We start from the raw sequence: 20,373 nt of genomic DNA, 5'->3' as shown, positions 1-20,373 counted from the left end.
ATAGTAGGAGAGGAAGATTTACCTACCTTTAGGTCTAATAAAACAGATTTAAAATAAAATAAGCACTTAGAAAATTTAAATACTAGAATTAATATGCTTGATTTAATATATATTTAGCCTCTCTAACCTGCAGTTTCCTCATCTATAAAAAAGGGATGGGACTTCCTTCCTGTTGCAATGTTCTAAGGGTAGTAAAAGGATGCTTCATCTCAACAGACAACCCTGCATGTTGGGGCTATTTGTTGAGCTTTTGGAAATTCCAGAGCATAATTTCTAGGAGCTGAGCTGTTCATCCCAGAATTCTGGACTCAATCCAAGGAAAGGACCAAAATTCCCCTTTGCTTTCAATTACAGAACTGACCTGAGCTCCTGAGTTCCAGTGGCATGGAGTGTTCTGGGAGGGGCAGCTGGGATTCTGCCCATGGTCGAGGACAGTACTGGAAGTCTGGCAGGAATTCTTCATTGACACATGAATGAGAGCGGGCGCCCTTGGTGCTGACTCTTAGCTGGCAACCCTCTTCTTCCTCCTCGGGCTAAGCACGCCCCCTTTGGGGTAAAGGATTGGGCAGGGCTCCTCTCTGGTGTCTGCTCCTGGAGATAAGTCCTTGATGACTCTCTGCAGCCTCCCATTCGGGAGATAAATTTCCGATTTGGGAGGAAATCACACACCCCGCCCCATGCCCCAACAGGAGTTGCTACATCTCCCATCCCTCTGCAACGGTGGGAAGTGACTACACCCACCCTTCCCCAACCCTGGGGGATTCCAGAATTTGAAAGTTCAGAGCTGGAAAGATAAACATCACTGCATATCCCTCACTCCCTCAATTGTTTCTCTTCAGGAACAGAAAAGGAACAGAGAACCAGACTGTGCGGAAATTCATCCATCTGCGGGCGTTGTTAAGGGAACTGTTGCTGAAATTACATTTGTGGGTTCCTCCCTTTCCTCCTTGTCAACACCCCCACCCACCTCTTAAGAAAAAAAAAAAGAAAGGAAAAAAAAAACCGACTTTGATTCTTAGTCCAAGGTAAGCTTCAACTAGCTTGGCCCTGCAAACCTCTTCTTGATTTCCAGAGATGAAACTTAATGTAGTAAAATTAGTGTGAAATTTGGTGCTGGTTTTCTCACTTACAGCCTGTGTCACTTAGAATGAATTAACTGCCCTGTAACCGGGTTACCTGATACATTACAGGAAATAATCCTATTTCCTCTGCTACTTCACAGGGTTGTTGAACAAAAGGACATATTGAACCCAAGATCTTTTTTTTTTTTTTTTTAAGAAATGGGGTCTGGCTCTGTTGTCCAGGCTAGTCTCGAAATCCTAGGCTCAAGCAATCCTCCTCCCTCAGCCTCTCAGTAGCTGGGACTACAGGCTTGAACCCAAATTCCATTTATAAATTGCAAAATACATATCATGTGAAAGAATCTTATCCTCAGTTCCCACTGTCTCCTTCATGTATCCTACCTGCCAACCAACTCAGTTCCTAGTGTTTTTGCCAAATGTGGAGGACAATTTACTTTTTTTCCAGAACAAGTCTTTGTTCAAACTGTTTTCTCAGTCAGAGATGTTCCTCCTCTTTCTCTGCCTTCAAAATCCTTTCCATCCTTTCCATCAATTTCCAGTTGAAATTCCCTTCCATCCAAGAAGGCTTCCACATTCTGATGTCTCTTTCCAGAATCAATTGCTCTCCTTCTGAACCCCTCTAGCTTTTTCTTTGTTCCTTGATGTCGGCACTGACCCTATTCCGCCTTACATTCGCATTCTTTCTGTGCCAGCTTATCCCTGCAATAGACTAACCATGAGTCATTCACAGGCAGCGCCTTTCATCACTGCATTCCCAGTGCCTGGCATTTAGCCTGGGCTGGGGACATAGCAGTGGTGATGGTAAGAAAGGGACAGGAAGAGGCCATCTATCTCATGTATATGTGCTTGTATGCATGGATTTTTTTGGAGAAAATTTACACCTTACTATTTCCCAAAGGAGTCTAAGGAAACATTAAAAACAGAACACAACTCAAGGACCAATGAGCTAGAGTAAAAAGAGAACAATACGTTTCAAGGCACCTGGGATGTTGTTTACTACAGTTAAACCCTGGATTTATCACTGAGTTTCCTGGATAAAAGGGAAACACACTGGCTCATATACTTCTCATTGTACAATAACTTTGGAATCCGATTGGAAAAAGAAAATTTTCCTGGCACTGTGTTCAAGGAGAAATTTATCAAGTGGATCTTTATACAACAGACATGAGGTCACACAATGAGCAGCATCTCCAACAGCAGTGTTGGAAAAGGACACAAAGGTCTTCAGATGGGCAATTCTTACATTCCACTGTATTTCAGAGAGAAGGGGTTTCTGCAAGGAAATGAGACGTGGCCCATAGCCAGGGCTTTCTCTACATTTGTAAGAGATGCCTTGAGAACCTAAAAGAAAGAAAAGTTGGTGTAAGTCTGCTTAATATCCGATCTCAAAGACCACCTCCAGGCCGGGTGTGATGGCTCACTTCTATAATCCCAGCACTTTGGGAGGCCAAGGCAGGAGGATTTCTTGGGCCCAGGAATTCGAGACCAGCCTGGGCAACATAGCAAGACCCCATCTCTAGAAAACAAAAGGAAATTAGCCACGCATGGTGGCACGTGCCTTCGGTCCCAGTACTCAGGAGGCTGAGGCAGGAGGACTGCTTGAGGTTAGGAGTTTGAGATCATCCTGGGCAACATAGGGAAACCTCATCTCAAAAAAAAAAAATTAAAAAATAAAAGCCATGTCTAGATTTCCTTTACGGATCCTGGTGGCTAGCTTGCAACACCTCAAGGCAGGAAGAGGCAGGGAGCAAGCAGAAAGCTGGGACAAGTGTGCGCTGAGGCAGGCAGAGCTCTGTGTCCACAATAGCCAGTGTCTGTCCCTCCACAGGGATGGCATCAGTGGGCCCCCTGTTCATCAGGACGGATGCCCAAGCCTGGTTAGCCTCAAAGGAGAGGCTAATAGGTGTCTTGGCAGGCTGTGAAAGAGTCCTAGGGAATGATAGTTCATAATGGTAACACCAGACCCCCAGGAAAATTGAATTCTAAGACTATCAAGATGACAGAAAAGAACCAGCCTCAGGTGGGGCTGAATCAGAACGTGGGCACCTTGGGGTATCCATCTGTGAGTTTCAGAAGCAGGAAGGAGAGGTGGGAGCTGACCATCTCAACTGACCTCCTTACTTTATGATGGGAAGAACCTAGACTGACAGAGAGAAACTTAGGCCCAAGGGCTCGCATCTGTGGCTACACAGATATAATTCCTGTGGTCATCAGTATTTTGTTTTGTTTTGTTTCGTTTTTCAGAGTCTCACTCTGTTGCCCAGGCTGGAAGGCTGGAGTTCAGTGGTGTGATCTCGGCTCACTGCAACCTCTGCCTCCCGAGTTCAAGCAATTCTCCTGCCTCCACCTCCTGAGTAGCTGGGATTACAGGCATGCACCACCATGCCCAGATAAATTTTCATATTTTTAGTAGAGACGGGGTTTCACCATGTTGACCATGCTGGCCTCAAACGCCTGACTTCAAGTGATCCACCTGCCTCTCAAAGTGCTGGAATTACAGGTGTGAGCCACGCGCACAGCCTAATCATCAGTTCTAAGACAGCTGCTTGTCTCTGCATAAAAGAGGGAGCACTTGTCTTCTGGGTCTCCACACACCTGAGGAACAGCAGCGCCTCACCAAGAGTTGACGCTGAGATAGCCCCAGGGTTTTCAGCTTGAGACTTTTATGTCTAGAAAGAACTCTCTCTCTGTTTTCAGTCTTCCGTTTTTGTGTCTGCTGCTATGAAGACCTCCTGAAATAGCTGGCTCAGTCTCTCTCAGTCCTGTGACTCCGGAAGCCTGGTCCTGTCTCTCTGAAGTTATTTCTGGTTGGGAAGTTGGTCTCTCAGTATATCCGACTCTAGTGAGACCTGAGGGTCAAGACCCCACAGTCACTTTAGGCCACCACAGACCTCATGAGGTTGGCAAAAACAGACTTCTGTTGTCCTTATCAGTCAGTGCCAGGGGAAGGGAGAGGTCAGAGAGAGACAGCGAGACAGAGAGAGAGCATCACAAGGTCAGAGGAGGGGGTGGCCAGGATGCCCAGAAGGAAGAGTAATTCTGTATTCCCTTCCCCGCTTAGAAGACGTAGCTTCATTCTGGGTAGCCTCGTGTGGCCATTTTGCAGCCCTGCCAGGGCAGTTCTGTGAAGCACTTTCTCTGAATTTTGCTCAACACATCCAATCAATAAGATTGAAGACACACTGCAAATGGAGCCCACCGGAAGTGAGGGCACCAGAACCACTGTGCAGGGAGTGTCACTTAAAGATGCAGCTCAGTCCTGCCCCACCAGGAGTACAAAACCTCAACCCATTGTTCTTATCATTATCATTATGATTATTACTACTATTAACAACAACAATGATAAGAATGGTGTTATGAGTGTGAAGAGCTTGGCAGTCAAGTACAAAATTGAGGCATAGGCCGGGCACAGTGGCTCGTGTCTTAGTCCCTGCACTTTGGGAGGCCAAGGCAGGAGAATTGCTTGAGCCCAGGAGTTTGAGACCAGCTTTGGCCACATAGTGGGACCCTGTCTCTACAAAAAAAAATAATAACCAGGTGTAGTAGAGCATGCCTGTCATCCCAGCTACTCAGGAGTCTGAGGTAGGAGGATCGCTTGAGCCCTGGTGGTTGAGGCTGCAGTAAGCTGTGATTATGCCACTGCACTTCAGCCTGGGTGACAGAGCGAGAACCTGTCTCAAAAAAAAAACCTGTCTCGTGTGTGTGTGTGTGTGTGTGTGTGTGTGAAAAACAAAACTGAGGCTTGTATTTCCCCAAAAGAAATTAGGTGTGTTTTAATCTCTCCATACGCCAGGATTGGCATGAAGTCCAAAATCAACTATTCTTCCCTATGACCAAACATAGAGAAATCTAGGCAACTGATAGGTGTCCAAAAACAATGTTTCTTTGTGTGGGGGCATCTTTCTGTTGTTTTTTTCTTGTGTTTCCCCCAAAGCCACTACTGCATACTAGCCATTCCCCAACTGTCTAACAGCGAGGTTCTGGATGAAACCCTCTTGCTTGCCCAAATACTCATCCAGCAGGGTAAGTCCTCTGCAGCGGTGAGATGCTTCCATCAGTTGTGCCTTTCCTCCCAACCTGGCCACCTGGCACCTTGCTCTAGGCCTCAAGGGACCGGTATATTATGCCAAGTCCCCCACTGACACCCACACATATATCCCCTGGGAGGTTCTGACCCTTGAAGGCATGTGATCTTGTGCCCTGGTCTCCTTCCCAATCAATTTGAAGCTGCTTCCTTACCTGGGATCCAAGTCCCATCATCTAGGGTTGAGACATTTCCCTCTTCTCACTGCATTAACCTCCAACCCCTAGCCCTTGGCTAATCCATCCTGCAGGGAAGATCTATCCCCTCACACAGTAGAAGAAGTTTGCCCTTCAGAGTCTTTAATTTTCAAAAGCGAAGCCTTCCCTGGAGTCTTCTTAGTTAAATTCTCCAAGGAGCCAACTCTGAGAAAAGGAATGAGTGTAAGTAGGTGAATGGGAAGCGATCCCAGGACCCTGGTAGGGGCGGAGGGAAGTGAGACGGGGAATGGAAGGAGCCTACAAAGGGCACCTGATCACATAAATTTCCACTGTGGGCAACTGGGGCTTCATCTCTCTGGGGAACTCTGGGAGGTAACACAGAACACAAACCTCAACTGTATCCCACCTGAGGAGGGAGGGATTTGGGGTATTTATCCACCAGCTCCCATCAGTCATTGGTTGAAGATTGCTGGCGAAGAGTACAAATTCCTAAGCACTTCCAACCATGTGGGGACAGAGTGGGCTCAGGTGGCTAGGAAAGTCCCCAATCCCCAAGCAAAAAGGATAAAAGAAAGACACAGATGCTAGAAGTTGGAAGTCAGGTCAAAGTGCCAGGAAAAGGTAAGAGCTAAGGGGACAGGGTGGGCCAAGGGGAGTATCACTCCCACTGAGGAAAGGAAGTCCAGTCTTCATGAACACTAAGGCATGACCATCAAAGGACCTTGCAGGGGAGAGAAAAATAGTTTTTTTATTCTGCTTAAAAATCCAGGGCAGCAAATTTACTAACTAAATAACTAATGTTTATTGTTGTTGTTGTTGTTGTTGTTGTTGTTGTTGTTTGAGATGGAGTCTCACTCTGTTGCCCAGGCCGGAGTGCAATGGTGCTATCTTGGCTCACTGCAATCTCTGCCACCCAGGTTCAAGCAATTCTCCTGCCTCAGCCTCCTGAGTAGCTGGGATTACAGGCGCCCGCCACCACACCCAGCTAATTTTTGTATTTTTAGTAGAGACGGGGTTTCACCATGTTGGCCAGGCTGGTCTTGAACTCCTAACCTCAGGGGATCTGCCCACCTCGGCCTCCCAAAGTGCTGGGATTACAGGCATAAATAACTAATGTTTAAAATTCCTAATAACTCATCCTATTAAACATTTCTCATCTTAAGCATCTATTATGTATCTACCACTATATTAGGCACTTCACATTTGACATTGCTTTTAATCTCCACAACAGCCCTGCAGGACAGATCTATCCCCTCGTACAGCAGAAGAAATGGCACAGAGAGCTTGGACAGCACAGGCTCAAGATAGGGTAGCTCCTAAAAAGCTAACTGCCACTCCATTGTCAACCAGAAGGGAAAGGCACTTTTAGTCTTGCCATCTGCATGCAAACCTAGTGGATGATTAGAGAAATATAGGATAAAGAAACTACCACAGAACAACCTCAGAAATGGATACCTATGATAAATTAAGATCCCCAGAGGCAGAAACAAAGACCACCTAGATTAGACAATCTTTTTTACATATGTTTTCAGCTAAACCTAGGTTGGGCCAACCTGTGTGAACCTTCCAGGCACTCTCATATATTTGACCTCATTTTAGCTGCGCAGCGTGCTTTGAGGTAGATCTCTCTGTTTTATGACAAAGAAAATGAGGTGCAAACAATTAGGTAAATTGCTCGAGATCATGGTTAATCTGTATCAAAGCTGGGATCAAGCCTAGCTCCAGCTCCATTCGTACTGACACACAGACACAAGCAAGCTACTGAAATGCATTACCAGGAAAGATCATGATTTCATTTTTTGAAGTTATTTTTCAAAAAAGAATGGAGCACTGTCCTTGGGGAAGTCATTTGGTACGCTGCCAGCACAGCCGCAAAGGGTAAGTAGGAACTAACTAGGTCTTCCGCTCATGTTCCTGTCCAGGCTAAGAAGTTAATTCTCTTCAATTGTTTCTGCCTCCTTCTTTCCTTCTTCCTTCCCTCTTGTCTCATTTGTTTTCTCCTTTTGCCTACTCTCATCTCCTTGTCTATAAGGGTCAGGATCTCTGTAAAGCTCTAACTTGGTTTCTGCTTTTTTCCTCCAGACTCCCGGATGAATCATCTGGTGCTCATGTTGCTATAATTACCGGCACATTTGTACGGTGCAGGGTGGAGGGAGAAGAGTTAGCTCACCGTGAGGCTGGGAAAGGAATGGCCTTGATCTAAGCTGCAGCCTGGTTCTAATTTTAGCAACAACGAAGCATTGGACTTCCTGGAGGTATCAGATTGCCCGTGTTCTCCGCTCCCTGAGCTGGGCTGACACTAGACATATGGAAGAGATTCAGATCACAAGAATCACCAAATCAAGTCTCACCTCTGGGTCATCGTGCCCAACCTCTGTCTCAGAAAGTAGGGACAAGGTGTCTCGCAATGTCAGAGCTTAGCGATCTCCTCGTAAAACTCCTTGAGTGATACACAAAGCAGGGGTAAAGAGGAAAACAGAATTCCCCATCATGAAAGGCCAGCAGAGCCAGGTCTAGCACCCAGGTCTTCCGGCGTCCAGTCTCCGGTGTTCCTTCTGACATCACCCTCTAAAGGTTAGGGCTTTAGCCGGAGGATTTATTGTTTCCCTTTTGAAGTATGGGCCATTCAGAAATATTTCTTTCTTTTTTTTTTTATTATTATACTTTAAGTTTTAGGGTACATGTGCACAATGTGCAGGTTAGTTACATATGTATATATGTGCCATGCTGGTGCGCTGCACCCATTAACTCATCATCTAGCATTAGGTATATCCCCCAATGCTATCCCTCCCCGCTCCCTCCACCCCACAACAGCCCCCAGAGTGTGATGTTCCCCTTCCTGTGTCCATGTGTTCTCATTGTTCAATTCCCACCTATGAGTGAGAATATGCGGTGTTTGGTTTTTTGTTCTTGCGATAGTTTACTGAGAATGATGATTTCCAGTTTCATCCATGTCCCTACAAAGGACATGAACTCATCATTTTTTATGGCTGCATAGTATTCCATGGTGTATATGTGCCACATTTTCTTAATCCAGTCTATCATTGTTGGACATTTGGGTTGGTTCCAAGTCTTTGCTATTGTGAATAATGCCTCAATAAACATACGTGTGCACGTGTCTTTATAGCAGCATGATTTACAGTCCTTTGGGTATATACCCAGTAATGGGATGGCTGGGTCAAATGGTATTTCTAGTTCTAGATCCCTGAGGAATCGCCACACTGACTTCCACAATGGTTGAACTAGTTTACAGTCCCACCAACAGTGCAAAAGTGTTCCTATTTCTCCACATCCTCTCCAGCACCTGTTGTTTCCTGACTTTTTAATGATTGCCATTCTAACTGGTGTGAGATGGTTTGATTTGCATTTCTCTGATGGCCAGTGATGGTGAGCATTTTTTCATGTGTTTTTTGGCTGCATAAATGTCTTCTTTTGAGAAGTGTCTGTTCATGTCCTTTGACCACTTTTTGATGGGGTTGTTTTTTTCTTGTAAATTTGTTTGAGTTCATTGTAGATTCTGGATATTAGCCCTTTGTCAGATGAGTAGGTTGCGAAAATTTTCTCCCATTCTGTCGGTTGCCTGTTCACTCTGATGGTAGTTTCTTTTGCTGTGCAGAAGCTCTTTAGTTTAATTAGATTCCATTTGTCACTTTTGGCTTTTGTTGCCATTGCTTTGCCATTCAGAAATATTTCTAAATAATTTCCCCTACTAATTCTATATCGTTAATAAGGTAAAATTTACACACAGTGGAATGCACAGATATCATGCATATAATTTAATGAATTTTGAAAAAGGTACCACCCCTATCAAGACAAAGAATACTTCCATCACCCCCAGAAAATACCCCCATGTTTCCCTTTCTAGTCAATTTCCCAGTCCACCCCTTAGCCAACTGCAGTTCTAATTTTTATCAACATGGATTAGTTTTGCTGATTCTTAACTTCAAATAAATGGAATCATGGTATCTGGGAGGCGGACAGGATTCTAACCCTTAGCTTCTTGCAGGTCCTATGCCTGATGGTCCCAGTTACATTTCTCCTATCCAAGCCACTTCTTGCTGGACTGAGTGGGAAGAACTCTTAAATCTGGGGCTCCATCCCCTAAGCTCACGATGTGGAAAATTTAAAATGAGGCCACAGTGATCTCTGTTGCATTTTCAACTTAGAGGACATTCAATTTAGTTTTCTGCCATGAGCCAGGCTTATACTCCTGAGAGTTCTTTATTTCATCCTTCCAGATCTCCTGGAGCAAAGTCTGTGTACATTTTAGTTATTTAATAATGACTCTTCTTCCTTCAATTAACCTGAATGTTTTTTATTTCATTACAACGCAAGCCCATTTCTACATGTTTTCTCCCCAGTGAAGCTGTTGAACAATTGGTCAATAGTACAGTAATGCAATAAGAAAGCTACTTATATTTCACCCTATGATCTCGCTGGGCATAGATTTTCTGTATCCATTCTGAAGAATTTGGCATTGAACATAGGTTTGTGTTACAATTGCTACATACAAACTTGAATTTGAATTATAACTCTACCAGCAACTGGTCCTATTCTCGAGTCTTGTTATTGTCTGTCCTTGACAATGCAGTTGTCCCCGGTGGAAAGCATGTGTGCATTAGTGAGCCACACCTCCTTGAGGGTGTCTCTCACCTGGGGTCAGCTGTGCACATAGCTCCCCTAAGTAGCCTTTGCCTAATCTTGCCTTTACCTCTCTTGCCTATACCTCATGTCATAGAACTCTCATCAAAGTGCTCAAGAGCTTCTTGAAGGACATATTGTTTCTATATCCCCAGCAGTAGCCATCACCATAAAGCCTGACTCAATAAAGATTAATAAATAAATTAATCAATAAACTATCTGGCTTAGTCTGGGGAAGAGTAAGAGATGGGTTCCTCAAAAGCATTGACTCCTTCCCATAACCAGGGGTGCTCCCTTCTTGGTCCTGAGCCAGTACAGATTCAGTACAAATCCATGACCAAGATCCTCCCTATCCTTAATAAATCTTGGTCCCAGGGTAAGGGATAGAGAACCAGAGGGAAAAATGTCTACTAAATGTTTCCAGTGTCATTAAATGGCTGGCTATCCCAGACTTCCCCTCAACCCTCTCATCTCATCTGGGTGCCCACTTTTAGGGTAATTACAACTATGCTCTCCCCAAGTTCCCTTCTTATAACTCGTCTTTCTTCTCTGTCAGAGGCTTACTTTACGTACACAGTTCGTCAGACTGCACTTATTACAAAATAAAGGAATACTCATTCCCTAAAAAAGGTCTTCCATTTTCTTCATTCTGTATTCGGTAACCACAATCCTATCCACAAAGCACACTATTTCATTAAACGCAAGTTTCACTGAGTTCTTAGGCTCCCAGCATATATGCTTACAGCCTACTTCATTGCCTTCAGTAAAAGAAAGACATTCTAGGGTATACAGGTTTTTGGGGGGCAGTGAGGCAGTTAGGCAGAGGTTCGGGGAAGAGTGATGATGGAAGTCGGAGGAACTCCTGCAAGGGCAGCCTGTAGGCTCATCAGTCTGGAGAGACCTGGACAATGCCTGGTAGGACACTAGTGAACTCAGAAAACAGCCCTTGCAGAGTGGCATGTAAGGGGTTAAGGCCATCCAGACTTGTTTATGGAGCAAACACTGTAGATCCCAGAGGGCAGGGAGAATAAAGTTGCTAGAAAGTGCATGTAAGTCTCTTTTCCTTGTCTTGTCTTGGCTGCCTCCATCCTGGAAGTCTGGCCCTACATCACAAGAGTTCTTAAGTTATTCCATTAAGCACGTGATTTTTATCCACAAACAAATGTTTAGCCTCTTAGATTTTCTCTGCACTCAAAAGCCAAAATGAATACCATCCTTTGCATAAAAAACAGCTGACCTGGAGCCCCAGACCATATGAGGCAGAAACTCACACTCCCCACGCTCTGCCCTAGCAGCTGTGCCCCCACGGCCTCTGAAAACTTCCCCAGGCAGTATCAGCCATCACATGGCACAGTGCTGCAGCAGACTACAAAACAGAACTAATAAGAAATATGCATGGGTTATAAATCATGGAATCAGAGCTAGAAGGGATGTTACAAACCTTCTGGTCCAACTCTTACATTTTAAAGAAGAAGAACCTGAAGGAAAGCGATTTTCCTGGGTCATGTAGCAAACAAGCAGTGAGGTAGGCTCTGGGTTGATTTGACCCCAGCTATGAAGCCATCACTTTAAGCAACATGCCGTGATGATACCAGACATGTTTTGTGAACCTTTCTAGTTAACCTACAGAGATGAGTGAAGTCCTCTGGAAACTTACAGAAACAAAAAGCAGTTCTAGGGTATACAGGTTTTGCGGGGCCAGTGAGGCAGTTAGGCAGAGGTTCGGGGAAGAGTGATGGTGGAAATCAGAGCAACTCCTGCAAGGGCAGCCTGTAGACTCATCAGTCTGAAAAGACCTGGACAATGCCTAGTAGGACACTACTGAGCTCAGAAAACAGCCCTTACAGAGTGGCATGTAAGGGGTTAAGGCCGTCCAGAGTTGTTTATGGAGCAAACACTGTAGATCCCAGAGTGCAGGGAGAATAAAGTTGGAGAAAATGCATGTGAGTGTGTCTGAATGTGTGAGCATGTGTGAAAGCATGTGCATGTGTGTGAAAGTATATGAGAATGCACCTGTGTGTGTGCATGTGTGTGTGTGTGGGTGCATGTGTATGTATGTGTTCCTGCATGCATGGGTGAGGGAGATCAGAAAGTGCAGGGGAAAGGAAAGAGTAAAGTGGGGAGAGCCCAGACAGCAGACACCCAAAGCATTTGGATTCTTTTTTCACTTTACCAAAAAACATAAACTCAACATGACACTAAAGAAAAAAAAAGCAAAAAGAAGTAGGGCACAGTGGCTCACGCCTGTAATCCCAGCACTTTGGGAAACTGAGGCAGGTGGATCACTTGAGGTTAAAAGTTCGAGACCAGCCTGGCCAACATGGTGAAACCCTGTCTCTACTACAAATATAAAAAAAATAGCTGGGCATGGTGGAGTGCCTGTAGTCTCAGCTACTTGAGAGGCTGAGGCAGGAGAATCACTGGAACCCGGGAGGCGGAGGCTGCGGTGAGCCGAGATTGCGCCATTGTCTTCCAGCCTGGGCTACAGAGTAAGACTCGATCTCAGAAAGAAAACAAAAGCAAAAAGAAAACAAAATCTTAGTCCTATCATTTAGACATAACAACCATCGTATTCCCTTCTAGTCATTGCCCAAATGCAGACCTTTTTGTTTTGGCATGTTGTCACTGTATGGGAAACATTTTGTAATGTGTTACCCAACATATTGTAAGCATTTTTTTCATGTTGATGAACTAACTGAAGGCTGAGACATCATCATTTTCTGAATGACTCCCTGATGGCTGGATATTTAAGCTGCCTCACAAATTTTACAAAGTAAAGCTGTAGTGAGGTTTGGAGCTTGTTTTTCTTATGAATTATTTGCTTAGGATAAATTCTCAGGAGTGTAGGTCAAGGGTCATGCATTATTTTTGGCTTTTGTTACGTATCATTAAAAGAATCAAACCCAAAAGAGTCCAGCCAATTATACTTCCACCTGCAGTGTGGAAAAGTGCTCACTTCATTAGAACTCTCTTCCATGATAAAACAAAACAAAACAAAACAAAACAAACAAAAAAAACTATTTTAATGAGATCCTAAAACTCCTACATGCATGGAACTAGTTTGGCACCTTTATGACATCTTGTAGCACCAAAATACACAATAGACGACCAATAGCCAATCCAACCTTCTGATTCCTAAAGTTTAAACAAATTAAGAAACTGTCTTTAAGAGAAAGAATATAAAACCACCAACATATAATTATATAATTAGATATGAAAGGGATATTTTCAAATGAGAGAAAAAACTGAAAGAAATCACAAATGTTTAGAAAGCCAGAAATGCCACAAATTTATAAATTGAAAAAATCTAATTTTTACTAATTAACTGCTTCTACAACCCTTTTTTCCTACATTTTTGGCTGCCTATTCATTGATCTCCTCACACACAATAACAGTTTTCAGTATCTTCTTCTGTAGCGAGAATAAAAAGCGAATTTAATCTTTCATCTGGCCTGGTGGATCAAAATTTGTTCATTACCATTTAATAAATTATAAAGGTTTCTTTTCATTTCACAACTTCGCATTAGTTCTATTGCATAGAGTTTTAGAATTATACAATCTGGAAAACCCTCAGTCAAATTTCTTTTGTATATGAGAGGAACTCGTCTTTGTCAGAGGAGGGTGTTTTATTAAACTTTTAAATCAGAATTTCTTTTCCCAATTGGGACAGATCACTGGAGTTTCTGTTACAGCTGCATGAGAAGATGATCTAAGCTGAGTCTGAATGTATTTCAAACCTTGTTTTTCCACCAGTACCCACATACTTCCTGCACTGGCTGCTGTGGGATGTGTACCTATGGGCTACAACCCCCGCCCTGCACCTTAGTGACAAGGTGGCACTGAGTCAGACAATGAATGGTAGGCGTGTTCCCAAAAACCATTCCTATAAAGGAATAGGGAACAATAACTTAACTCTACATGGAAGTGGCTGTGAATGACATAAATATATCCCATCAAACTCAAACTATTAGGTGGGTGCAAAAGTAATCGCGGTTTTCGCAATTACTTGAAATGGCAAAAACTGCGATTACTTTTCACCTAATAGATGTATTTCTAAGCCAATTTTACATCCTAAATATACCTGCAGCTGCTCTGACGTCAACAGACACAAGCGGAAATTAACAGAGGGGAAGCCAGAGTGGATAGCAATGGTGGTCTTAATCAAATGTGATTTAAAATATGTATTGGTTCAAATTGTATAAAAACATAAGAACATGTGAACACATTATGAGGGCTCCTCCCCAGGGCCTTGGAAGGGGTCTGCCTGGGGGAAGGCACCTGAGACCTAAGCTTCATTCTCTTCATCTGTGCATCACCCTGAATTCATTCCTGTATCACTTTGATAGAGTGAGAATTGTTCATTACCTTAATTGTATTAGGGTGTTGTGTGGGATTTTTTATTGCATCTAGAATTATGCTGAGGAAAAAATAGACTTTTGCATTCTGAATAATTATCATCCCCCTCCAGAGATGACTAAGAGGAAGCAGAGCCCATTACCACGTCTTCCCCTCTAGTCTCTGTATTAAGGAGATAATGACTGGGGTGTGGTGGGGAGGAAATCTGGAGAGTCATTGGAATCGTAAGTCATAGAACTATTTGGGAAGTTCTGGGGGTTTTCTAACCCCTATACCAAATAATGGGTGGTCCAAGAGAACCCTTCATAGTGACTGGGTGGTTTGAAAGGAGAACTAATGTCTCACTCTAAGTTGAGTGATTGATTGTGCAGTGTAAGAGGTGTCATGCTTCCATGCCTAAAGCAGCAGGGGGAGAGAGAATTGAAGAAACAATGGCAGATGAAAAGCAGGGTAACAGGTGGCAGTTTAAATTCCCACTCTTTGGAGAATCAAAGATATTTACATTTGTCCTAGAGTGGTGGGCACAATACAAGTAGCCAGGACCAAGCCTTCTTGTCACTATGCCACTCAAAAGCAATGGCCAGCAGGTGAGGGAACCGCAGCAAGGGGAAGCTCTAGACACCATCAAGGTGGAGCTGATAGGAGGTCAGGCCAGAACGCATCTCACATGCATCTCACACATAAGGGAACCGTGCAGATCAGAGGCTGCTTCTTCTTCTTCTTCTTCTTTTTTTTTTTTTTGAGAGAGAGTGCAGTGGCACCAATCTCAGCTCACTGCAGTCTCCACCTCCCTGGTTCAGGTGATACTCCTGCCTCAGCCTCCTGAGTAGCTGGGACTACAGGCACCCACCATCATACCCAGCTAATTTTTGTATTTTTAGTAGAGACAGTGTTTCACCATGTTGGCCAGGCTGGCCTCGAACTCCTGACTTCAGGTGATCCACCCGCCTCGGCCTCCCAAAGTGCTGGGATTACAGGCGTGAGCCACCGTGTCTGGCCAGAGGCTTCTTTCTAAAGGGCCTACTACAAGATACCCATGTGAGTCCCTCAGAGGGGCTGCCATTGAGCACCTGCTACCCAACGGCCATGGTGGAAAAGCAGTAACCATCGACATAAAGAGCACCACAGTAGCACCAGCCCCCAACACAATGCAAAAGAGTGACCCGGGGGAGGGAGAGGAGGGAAAAGAGAAATCTAATCTCATCTGTCCCAGGTCCCACAGGCCTAAGCCAGGTGGAGTGAGGAGGAAGAAAGTATTAAATTCAACATGATGATTTTTAAACCAAGGCTTCATTCAGATCTGCCCCAGATGCCACAAGGAAGAGGAATTGGGGATTTGTCATAGAACAGTTGAAGGCAAGGAGTAGAGATTTTTAAAAAAATGTCTCCACAACAAGTTCAGACTGTTCAACAAATTATTCATAAGTTGTAAGAATCAGGGAAAACAGATCAGGAGCTGCTGTGCAGCTAGAATCATCCTTCAAATGGGTTTCTCTGTTTTCTTCCACATCCCACAAATGTGCTGGCATGAAGTTGCCACTGGTATCCTTGGTCTAATGAATTTCCCAGTTAGTGGAAGAGTGTTTCTCTCCAAATCTCTGTTTTATTAATCAGAGTGATAGTCATGAAAAATAATGCTTAAGAAAATGTGTGCTTTTAACTTGTATGATATATAAGCCTTCTGGGCATAAAGGCAAGCTCATGTTTACAATTGTTTTTCTACTTTGGGAATTCTCTTCGACCATCCAGCTAGCGAGAAGCCATATGGTCCACTGAAAGGAACGTGGAACCAGGCACTGGTATGCCTGGGTTCCAGGCCCTACCCTGTGGGGAGTCAAGGGTAAACGTTCAGCTTTCTGGACCACATCTTCCTCAAAGAAAGTGTAAGACTTCTCCAGCGTGTTGAGATTAGCAAAAAGCAGGCCTAGGTCTCAAACCCAGGTCTTCTGACTCCAAAATGAGCACTGTGCATCTCTCTGAATTGTGTCTCTCTTTTTTTCCATTCGGTAGGATCTGAAGGATAGTGACACCATCTTGTCATATCTGCATCCCCAGTACCTGTCAATGTCCCTGGCATTGAGTAGAGGCCCAGAAAAGGTTAAGTGAATGAATACAAAAGCCATGTCTTTTGCAATCAATCAGAAACTGTGCGCATCAGCATTTTCTTAAGTGTCTCCCATGACACTGATTGATGAGCCCCACTGAATCTTCAAAATAAACATGAAATAAATGGAAGTAGAAAAAAGCAGAAAGTGAAGCATGCTGCCTGTCTCTCATGGTGTGGCTGACCAGGGATAGCAAGAGTATCATTGATAAAATGCACTCATCCACATGCCATGTTGTAGCCACTTGTCATAGGGAAGGAAAAATTTGCTTTAAAAGCTGGCTACCATTTGACCCACTTTTGTTTGTTTGGTTGGTTGGTTAGTTGGTTTATCTATTTATTTTTCATCGTATTTTTAAAATTTATTTCTAGAGATGGAGATCTCACTATGGTGCCCAGGTTGGTCTTGAACTCTTGGGCTCAAGTGGTCCTCCTGTCTCAGACTCCCAAAGTGCTGAGATTACGGACGAAAGCCACCACGCCTAGCCTGTTTGTTTTTTAATGAGAAAATTATTCCTTTTCTGTTCATGAAGACATGTTGGTGAGTCTTCTTAAGCTATAAAAGGTGAGCCTAAATAGAAAATGAGCTGCATAACATAGGAACAGGAATTTGGGGATTGTTCCCTTACAGAATAAGACATAAGGAGCCGGGCGTGGTGCCTGTAAAATCCCAGCACTTCGGTAGGCCGAGGCGGGCAGATTGCTTGAGCCCAGGCATTTGAGAACAGCCTGGGCAACACAGTGAGACCTCATCAACCTTGTCTCTACTAAAAATAAACAATTAGCCAAGTGTGGCAGTGTGCGCCTATGGTCCCAACTACTAGGGAAGCTGACACAGGAGGATCACTTGAGCCGGGAGGTCGAAGCTGCAGTGAGCCGAGATTGCACCACTGCACTCTAGCCTGGGCAACAGAGTGAGACCCTATGTAAAAAAAAAAAAAAAAAAAAAAGACGTAAGGACTGTGTGGTCTCCAAGCCTTGGAGAAGAGGAAAGATGGAGACATCTCTCCCAAGGAGAATGGAACCCAGCTACAAGGCTGTGATGTGCAATCTAGAAAGTACCTGGTGAAGAAGTGGTCCAGAGTGAAGGTAGGGCAGCAATTGCCTCTTCTGAGCTTCTGTGCATCAGCATTTTCTTAAGTGTCTCCCGTGACACTAATTGATGAGCCCACTGAATCTTCAAAATAAACATGAAATAAATGGAAGTAGAAAAAAAGCAGAAAGTGAAGCATGCTATCTGTCTGAGCTGTTTTCTAATTCCCCTCTATGATTCCTAATTCCTTAGTAAATGTCCCTTATCTGCACAAGTGTTATTGGTGCTTTGAGGATTTCAGGAAAAGGAACTGTACATACTGTTGATAAAGCAAATCAAAAATAGCAGCCATCACAATTCCCATTGCAGGAGGGTTGGCAAATGGAGAGATGAAAATGCACCAAGAGCAGGAATACAGAGTAAGAAGCAAACAAGAGAATACAAGTCCTCCCACTCCCTGCCCCAGGATCCTCTGAGACTTTTGAAGAGGCTGCTGGACTTCCCAGCATGTGAAGTAGATGAGTTCCAGCTATTTTATTTGACTATCCTAGCAGAGGTTGGTAGTACCCTCACCTTACCCACTTCAGTGAATAACACCTGCTGGTTTACAAATGCCAGGCCCTGCATTTTTTGGTCTGGGGCTTTCTCTTCTCACTGCAGCCTTTTTGATGACGATTGCAGTGGGATGGAAGAACAGGGGAATCAAAGCACAGCCTCCGCTTGCACCTCAGAGCAACCCTCAACCAATGACTGATGGGAGCCAGTGTATAAATACCCCAGCTCCCTTGCCACTAATGAGGGGCCAACTCTGAGCTGTACTTTTACATTTGCTTCAGACATTTCCCTCTGGGTGAAGCTCTAGTCACTCTTGGTGACAGCTGGCTTGATAAAGCACCTTTAATTGGCTGCCTTCCCTCCCCAGTCTCACTACCCCCAACCCCTCTGTTCACTTCCCAAATAAAACATCTGCTTCAAATTCCTTGTCTCAAGATCTACTTCTGGTGGAACCCAAACTAAGACATATTACATGAAAGAGCAACTCTATGAAGCTGAAGAACTTGGGAACATTCAGATGACACCTGGGGAATCTGATGAAGCAGGAAATCCTTCTCAGACTCCATGTAAGCCTCAAACAGGATTCAGCATAACTTACATGTGTGAATGTTTCCATACTAGCGGCCCTTTCCACGCCCAAATGCAAATCTCTTTCCACTTGCAAATGACCTTAAGTGTTCTTTCTTGCGGGATGAACCATCTGCTCTACTCCTAAAAAAATCCAATAGAAGAAGCCAGATGGAGTCCATGACATTTTTATTTGTGACAGTTTGACTACTGGCCAAAGGGATGGAAGAACAAGAATCACACAGCATGGCCATTTTCTATTCCTTGGGCACTTGAGAGCCTCCTCCATGCTCATCTCTGTCAATACAGAAGTTGGTCCCTACAAGGAGACCAGAAATAGTGGTGGGTAAAAGAATGGGTTGGCTGCACCATGGATGAAAAGCTTCCTGCAGAGGGACCTTGTTGCCGTCTCATCTCAGCTTCTCTAATTTTTTTAACCACTTTTTTCTCTGTATCTTTCCAGGGCTACCCATGGTGACTCCTTTGTTTCTCTTCTCTCAGACTAAATCCAAATGACAGCCTCCCATCTCTTTAGTGCTCTCACTCCCTCCACATCAGCTCTTACCTCATACCTCAAGACCTCAGGCCCTTACAGCTTCCACCTGGCTGCACCCCCTTCCTTATACTGGTGGAGCCCCCTTCTCAGCCACACAACCCATTCTCTCATCAGCAACTTCTCATGCCCATATCGGCACCAATTAAAGCATTTGCCATCTCTGCTCCTTCACCCTGGGATAAGCCGAGCTACAGAAAAATCAGACAATTGTTCGGATCGGCATCCCTACATTTTATTCCTTACAACTTCTAGACCATATCTCTAAGCAGCCAAATTAACCTCCTAATCCCAGTTGACTTTCACTCGTATCATTTATCTACTACTCCAGTGAATGTGTGTGTGTGTGTGTATGTATGTATGTGAATATGTGTGTATATGTGTGTGTGTATGTGTGTATAGTAGAGATGGGGTCTTGCTACTTTGCCCAGACTGATATTGAACTCCTGGCCTCAAGTGATCCTTCCACCTTGGCCTCCCAAAGTGCTGGGATTGCAGGTATGAGTCACTACGCCCAGGTTGAATGTACTTTTTGAGGAACCTGGTGGTCCCTTTCTCCTTGTAATGCATGTTCCTGAGATCTAGATCTAGTTTAACCACTCACTAAGCAAGAAGGGTGACCTGTTATTCACTCATAGTCACTGCAGACGCCAAGAGACTCTTAGGGAGCCAATGAACCATAAGCAGAGGCTGGTGTGGATCCGTACATTTCATGCCAATGGTCTCCCCTGAAATAAATCAGAATATGCCTTAATCACTTGTCATCACTACCATGATGACAAGTGATTGAGGCATAGTCTGGGTCATGTCTTACCTTGTATCTCTTACGGGGATAACCGGCTATTCAGCCTGATTCTGGAAAAAAGAGGTAAAAAGAAAACAGTCCCACTGAGAATTCATAACCACAAGTTTCCCCACAACATGCAGACCTCAGGTCAGAATTATATTATCTGCATGTCCAGAAAAACCTTAAGCCAAACTATTTTTTTTTTTAAATTTGAGATGGAGTCTCGCTCTGTTGCCCAGGCTAGAGTGCAGTGGCACGATCTCGGCTCACTGCACCCTCTGCCTCCTGGGTTCAAGCGATTCTCCCACCTCAGCCTCCCAAGTAGCTGGAATTACAGGCATCCACCACCACGCCTGGCTAATTTTTTGTATGTTTAGTAGAGACAGAGTTTTGCCGTGTTGGCCAGGCTGGTCTCGAACACCTGACTTCAGGTGATCCACCCGCCTTGCCCTC

The 20,373-nt window shown here is 44.3% G+C and overlaps 1 protein-coding gene across 4 annotated transcripts in view; it reads right to left on the bottom strand.

Moving 5' to 3' along the window:
- CFAP161 (cilia and flagella associated protein 161) overlaps window positions 1–8,100 on the bottom strand; it is a 57,675-nt gene extending 49,575 nt beyond the window's left edge. Inside the window, exon 1 of one of the 4 annotated variants that reach the window (XM_063794271.1) lies at window positions 362–8,100. In XM_063794271.1, the coding sequence (XP_063650341.1) occupies window positions 362–423 (62 nt within the window). In that variant the 5' untranslated portion in view covers window positions 424–8,100. The remainder of the gene's footprint in view (window positions 1–361) is intronic. The other 3 variants (XM_063794270.1, XM_054667085.2, XM_063794269.1) reach the window with 3 other exon arrangements.
- Window positions 8,101–20,373: the final 12,273 nt, after the last annotated feature.

This window comes from Pan troglodytes, chromosome 16 (assembly GCF_028858775.2).
Source record: "Pan troglodytes isolate AG18354 chromosome 16, NHGRI_mPanTro3-v2.0_pri, whole genome shotgun sequence".
Lineage (NCBI taxonomy): Eukaryota > Metazoa > Chordata > Mammalia > Primates > Hominidae > Pan > Pan troglodytes.
Note: the sequence above shows the minus strand (reverse complement) of the source record. Positions and strands in the feature narration are given on the sequence as shown.